Source organism: Peromyscus leucopus, chromosome 8b, assembly GCF_004664715.2.
Source record: "Peromyscus leucopus breed LL Stock chromosome 8b, UCI_PerLeu_2.1, whole genome shotgun sequence".
In the NCBI taxonomy this organism is placed as follows: domain Eukaryota; kingdom Metazoa; phylum Chordata; class Mammalia; order Rodentia; family Cricetidae; genus Peromyscus; species Peromyscus leucopus.
In genome coordinates this window covers 89,713,523-89,720,470 of record NC_051086.1, presented here as the reverse complement: position 1 = coordinate 89,720,470, position 6,948 = coordinate 89,713,523, and the positions used below count along the sequence as shown (strand labels likewise).

General features: G+C 44.4%; 1 protein-coding gene across 1 annotated transcript in view; it reads left to right on the top strand.

The window, feature by feature from the left end:
• The first annotated feature begins 503 nt into the window (after positions 1-503).
• Positions 504-6,948, top strand: part of Dbf4b (DBF4 zinc finger B) — a 28,127-nt gene continuing 21,682 nt past the window's right edge. The window contains 3 exon segments of the mRNA XM_037201189.1: positions 504-584; positions 5,266-5,548; positions 5,551-5,609. Coding sequence (XP_037057084.1) covers positions 504-584; positions 5,266-5,548; positions 5,551-5,609 — 423 coding nt within the window.

The following is a 6,948-nucleotide window of genomic DNA, read 5'->3' as shown; positions in this document are numbered from 1 at the left end:
CACCTTTGCGTGCACACTGTGGCATGCACACTGCCAACACTCACAGATACCCATCACACAGCAACAACAATAAAAACTAACAAAAGAGAAAGCAATAAAATGCTAATTGAAAGTCCCAGGGAGAGGGGGTTGTCAGCCAGTGGCTTTTGTTGTGGTGAAGAGGCTGGGTCCTGGCAGTTTCATAAGGGAGGATTCTCCAATATGACTAATTTGTGTGTTTTTGTCTTGGCCTGCTCCATTCTCTAGAGAGCAATCTTCTAGTCCTTTCTTTGCTTATTAAATATAAGCTTGATTGTTAGCATTCTGAGAGCTCATTATGCCTCTGATTTCAGGGCCTTTCAGCTCTAAGCATCTTGTTTATTGTGTTAGCCAGAGTTTTGTTACAGTGAAAAACACCTGAGACAACTGGTTAAAAGAGGGACAGACCTTGGCTGATGACATCACAGGCTGTAGCCCATGGTTGCCTGGCTGTGGTTTGTGGGCCTGTGGCAAGGTAGAGCATCATGATGGAACGGCATGTCGGAGCAGAGCTGCTCATCTCATGGCGGCCCGAAGTGGACAGACAGGAAGGGGCTGTGAAGAAGGTAGATCCTTCCAGGGTATCCCCCAGTGACTTACCTCCTCCAGATAGGCTCTGCCTCCTCAGTCTGTATCACCTCCCCACGCAGCACCACGCCCTGGGAAATAAGCCTTCAACATGGGAGCCTATGGGGGTATTGCATATTCACGCAACAGCTTGTTTCTTGCTGGCTTAGAATTTGGCTCTCTGGCCTATCTGTACTTTCCAAATTTCATTGATTGATTGATTGATTGGGTCTCACTATGTAGCCCAACTGGCCTAGAACTTGCTATGTAGCCCAGACCAGCCTTGAACTCGTAGAGATCCACCTGCCTCTGCCTTCTGAGTCTGGGACTAAAGGTATGCACCACCTCGGCTGACTCAACCTTCCTATTTTTTTATAGCATCTCTTGTGTGTTCTCATCTTCTTGCCAGTGTCTTAGTCCATTGTTCTGTCATTTTAGTGACGTTTGGGGAGAGAACAGTTCTTGTAGTCTTCCTTCACAGGTACTGCCAAGTCTGGATCATTATTTCTTCAAGAGTTTTCTACTCTCCATTGTTCCTTTTGCTCTATTGTTGGGCCTCTGCATTTAAGTTTTGTGTTTTTCTGATTCTATTTTTCAAGACACTCTCATTCTGGAACTCACTATGTAGCCCATGCTAGGCCTGAACTCATGGCAGCCCTCCTGCCTCAGTTTCCTAAGTGCTAGCATCATAGGTGTAGGCCACCACACTTGGCTTTTGCTGCTTATCTCTTAGTTGCTGTGTGGGGACCAAACCCAGCACCTCATGCATGCTAGGAAATCGGTCCACATTGACCTATATGCCCTGTCTAGAAATATATTTCTCTTGGGCATTCCATATTAATGCACTCATATAATACGGAGTCTTTCATATATGAGTTTCCACTTTTTGTGTATTACTGCTCATTCACAAGTTATCTTATGTAAATATATACATACATTTAATGTTGTTGTTATATTTTATTTAGTATATATATTATATATATATTGTTTTTTCGAGACAGGGTTTCTCTGTGTAGCTTTGGAGCCTGTCCTGGAACTCACTTTGTAGACCAGGCTGGCCTCGAACTCACAGAGATCCACCTGGCTCTGCCTCCGACTGCTGGGATTAAAGGCGTGTGCCACCACTGCCCAGCTTAGTATGTATATTTAGCTTTTGTTGTAGAATATTTTTTAAGGTGTGTTACTTTGTTGATGTTGCATTTGTTAACTCTGTGCAGCTGTGTTACTATGGCTTATCTAAAACACCTGATGGTCTGATAAAGAACTGAATGGCTGCCGGGCGGTGGTGGCACACACCTTTATTCCAGCACTCGGGAGGCAGAGCCAGGCAGATCTCTGTGAGTTTGACACCAGTCTGGACTACCGAGTGAGTTCCAGGACAGCCAGGGCCACACAGAGAAACTCTGTCTCGAAAAAAAAACAAAAAAACAAAAAAGAAACTAATTGTGGATGTAACCAACTGTCTTATTAAATAAGAAACACAGAACCAATGCAAAGAAGAAAGCCAAGAGGTCAGAGCTAAGAGCTAAAACCTTACCCTTCCTCCTGCGGTGGTCCTACCTCTCCGAACCAGAGCTACTTCCTGTGTTAAAGTCTTTATATAGACTTTCTGTTCTGCCTTCTCATTGGTTGTAAACCCAACCACATGACCGCCTCCTCACGGCCTGTCTGTTTAGACCTCCAAGTTTTCTATGGTTGGTATTGAGATTAAAGGCATGTGTATCCAATACTGGCTGTATCCCTGAACACACAGAGACTTACCTAGCCCTGCCTACCAAGTGCTGGGATCACAAGTGTACGCCACCACTGCCCTGCTTTCCTATGGCTTGCTAATAGCTCTGACCCCCAGGCAACTTTATTTATTAACATACAAATAACATTTTAATACAAATAAAATATCACCATAGCCAATAGCAAGGCAGGAGAAAGGATAGGTGGGGCTGGCAGGCAGAGAGAATATATAGAAGGAGAAATCTGGGAGGAGAAAAGAAGGAGTCAGAGAAGGAGGAGGACACAAGGGCCAGCCATCCAGATACACAGCAAGCCACAGAGTAAGAAATAATGAAAGGTACACAGAAATAGAGAAAGGTAAAATCCCAAAAGCAAAAGCTAGTTAAGTAAATCTGGCTAGCAGCAAGCCAAGCTAAGGCTGGATGCTTACAATTAAGAATAAAACTCTGGCCGAGCGGTGGTGGTGCACCCCTTTAATCCCAGCACTCGGGAGGCAGAGCCAGGCAGATTTCTGTGAGTTCGAGCCCAGCCTGGTCTACATAGCTAGTTCCAGGATAGCCAGGGCTATGCAGAGAAACCCTGTCTCAAAAAAACCAAAAAAAAAAAAAGAATAAACCCCTCTGTATGATTTATTTGGGAGCTGGGTGGTAGGCCCCCCAAAAGACCAAAGACCAATCAACAACAAACTTTTCTTTATTTCTTTCTTTCTTTCTTTCTTTCTTTCTTTCTTTTTTTTTTTTTTTTTTTTTTTTTTTTTTAAGACAGGGTTTCTCTGGGTAACAGCCCTGGCTGTCCTGGAATTTGCTCTGTAGACCAGGCTGACCTCGAACTCACAGAGATCCGCCTGCCTGTCTCTCACGTGCTAGGATTAAAGGCGTGCGCCATCACCATCCCGCAACATTTGTTATTACGTTTACTAGTGTATGAGCTGTTCGTGTGCCTTGGTGCATACATAGAGGTCAGAGCACATCCTGCAGAAGTCGGTTATTTCTTTACACTATGTGGGTCTCAGGGATGGAACTCAGGTTGTTGTTCTTAAGTGTGTAACTAGAACTGTCAAGTCTTAGGATAGTTCTGCATTTCACTTGTAAAGTCACCAAGTGGTTCTCACTGTGGCTGCACCGGTTTCCACTCCCTCCAGAAGTACTGAGTACTCAGATTTCTCTAAACTCTCATCAGCTCCCACTAATGTCAATTTTTAAAGAATATTTTCTTTATTATTTGTGTGTGAGAGAGAGAGAATGTATGCGTGAGAGAGAGTGTAGGTATGCGTGTGTATGTCAGAGGACCACTTTTAGAGTCAGTTCTCTCTTTCCAGTGTGGGACTCTATGACCAACTCAAGTCATCAGGCTTCTTCAACAGGCACTTTTGCCCACTGAGTCATCTGGTAGACCAGTATCAATTCTTTTGATGGTAGCCATCCTAGTGGATATGAAGTGATTATCTCTTATGCTCCCTCCCCCGGAAGTGAAACAATTTTATTTTATGGTCATCTTTAAAACAAAGATAGCCAGAGGCTGGAGAGATGATTCAGTAATTTAGAGCATTTATTGCTCTCTCAATAAACATGTAGGTTTAATTCCCGACACACACACACACACCACAAATGCATACACATACATGATTTTTTTTAAAGACAGTATTTTTTTTTTCATATAAAAACCTCAGTCTAGGAGTTGGGGTCCTCGCTCAGTGGTAGAGCACTTGCTGTGCTTTTTCTAAGATTCTGGGTTTGAGCCCAGCACTGGGAGAGAGAGATGGGAGGGAGGGAGGCGAATTGGTTGACAAGTAAAAATACTTCGTAGAAATTTTAATGAAAGCTGGGCGGTGGTGGCACACGCCTTTAATTCCAGCGCTCGGGAGGCAGAGACACGCAGATCTCTGTGAGTTTGAGGCCAGGCTGGTCTACAAAGTGAGTTCCAGGACTGTTACAAGGGAAACCCTGTCTCAAAAAAAAAAAAAAAAAAATTACATAGAGCTCCTCAAAGAACCCCTTTTGTATAGTTTAGTGAGGTTGCTTGTAAAATACATGTATACTGATTCCTAAAGTATACAGTCCATCACTCGGTACCTTCCAGTTCACCGTAGATGGTCATCACCAGAAAGTTCAGCATGCTTACATATTTGATACTCTGTATAGCGACTGGTTTATCACTTCCTGTTCCAGTGGTTCATCAGCGAACTGTGTGGCTGTTCCTTTCCCTGTGGCCTTCCCGTAACTGTCAAGTCTCCCCCAGCAGTCCCAGTGGGAGCATCCTTTGTAGCTAGCGTTGGTTCTGCACTAAGTTTCTCTTTCAAGGCCTGCAGACCGAAGTTTACCAGTTCGTTTAAATTGCATTCCATAAATTTAGACATATGTTTTTCTAAGTACGTGCAAGCTGGTTGAAAATGAGCTCCAGTGGACATAATTGCAGTTGAAATAGCAGATGGACAGGTTTGGAAAATGTGAGGACTCATATCGTCCTAACCAGCAGGAAGCCCCCCACACCATATGGTCTCTGGCCATACTCTTGTGTTGGTGTCTGGGTCTTGTTTCCAATTAGAGATACAAGCAAGACATGATATAGGAAATGGTCTGTCAAATGCAGCTCTGAGATGCAAACACTTATTGGTGTGTGAGATTACGTAACAGTCTAGTAGCAACAGTAAGTCTCAGCTGAGACACCAACAAGGTTGTCAACATGAAGGGTTTTTTCTGCTGAGCTGTGATCTCTGGCTGCCTTCTTCAGTGCAAACGACTGCATGGGGTTTTGATTTCAGAGCAGGCTAAGCCTTGCTCGACAGCGTCACCTGCGCATGTGCGTCCCAAGCTGCACCCCAATACTGCTGCTACCTGACGCTTTTGATAGCTGCTAGGGTGTCTCGTCCCTCTAATCCCTCCTCCCCTAGAAGAAGAAATTACCAAACTTTTAGGGTATAAACACACCATTTCCTAGTTCCACCCTCAGCGTGCGAGAACTCTAGATTTTCCACATCCTGTGTTGGTGGCGGTGAAAGCTGGAGCTTCACGGGTGTCTGGGAGTGCCGGGCCGAGCACGCAGCCTGAGCCTGTCGGGAGGGGAGCCTGGCTCACAGGAGCCTCTCTGCTCCCACTTGCTCCTCTCCCTCTCTCTTACTGTTCTCCAGGGGCACAGCTCCGACTTTGCATTTGTCCAGGAAGGTACCAGAAGAGTTCACCAAGGGATGGGAGGCAGCCCTTTTCTGGAAAATCCTTTGATTTGGATCTGCCTGCTGCCAGAATCTGCAGTGTTTAACAAGGGCCATCCACCAACTAAGTGGGCTATTTCCTCCTGTGAGTGCGCGTGCCTTTGAAGATTGTCAGCGGGGGCCAGTGGGGTGAGACCTGTGGTTTCCGGGTATTTCCAACAATGTATGAAGTTACTACTTCCTACTAGGAAAATAATTTGTTTATTCCTGGAATTTAAAGAATGCAGAGCTACTCTAAATGACTGCCAGCATTTTTAGGAACTTTTCTTTGTCCCCCCACCTTTCCTCTTATAATGGCACTATTAAAATATAATTCACAAGCCATAAAATTCTTAAAATGTTAAACACAGTGTTAATATATGAGCCAGCAAGTTTACTTATGGGCACCTATTCAGGAGGAATGAAAACAGATTCACACAAAAACGTGCACACAGATGTTCATAGCAGCATTACTCATATTAGTGAGAAAAAAAATCATTTAAATATAAGGGATAAACAGAATTTGGTATATACATATAGTAGAATACTGTTTGACAATACAACAGATAAACTGGTACATGATTAGGCCTTATGCACATGCTATGTGAGGATAAACAGCACAAAAGACCACAGATTTTAATGACTCTAGTATGAAATGTTCAGAAAAGGCAAATATCTAGAGATAGAAAGTAGGCTAGAAGCCGGCGGTGGTGGCGCACGCCTTTAATCCCAGCACTCAGGAGGCAGAGGAAGGCAGATCTCTGTGAGTTCGAGGCCAGTCTGGTCTACAGAGTGTGTTCCAGGACAGCCAGGACTGTTTCACAGAGAAACCCTGCCTTGAAAAACCAAAAGAAAGAAAGAGAGGGGGGGTGGGGCTAGAGGTTGCAAATGACACGAGGTTCTTTTTAGGGTGATCAACTCTGTAAATGAACTAAAAAGCCATAGAAAGCGGACCCTTCACACACACACACACACACACACACACACACACACACACACACACACGGTCCCACACGTGTGGGCTCCTCACCTGTTGCCATGTAGTGCCCTGTAGTGCCCTGTATTGCTTTACAGACTCGACCAGGGAAAAGGCTATCATCGTATGTGTCTCCTTGACTTTGGACCAAAACCATGAGCCAAGATAAATGTCTGCTCTTTTTTGTGTTCTGAGGATTGAACCCAGGCCGATTTCATGTCAAGCAAGCACTCTGCCAACTAAGCTATACCCCCACATGTCTTCAAAACTTAAAAAAAAAAAAAAAATGAAAAGAAAAGGTATATACTTTTAAATGAAGTCGGTAGACTTTGTTTATCTTGTTCGGAACTGGAAGTCAAAAGGACTGATTCTGGGGAAGACTTTCTGGAGAGTTTGACATTAGGAAAGGACTTAAAGTAGCTATGTCCAGCCCAGCCTGGTGCCAGCACACCTTCAGTCCCAGCACTCG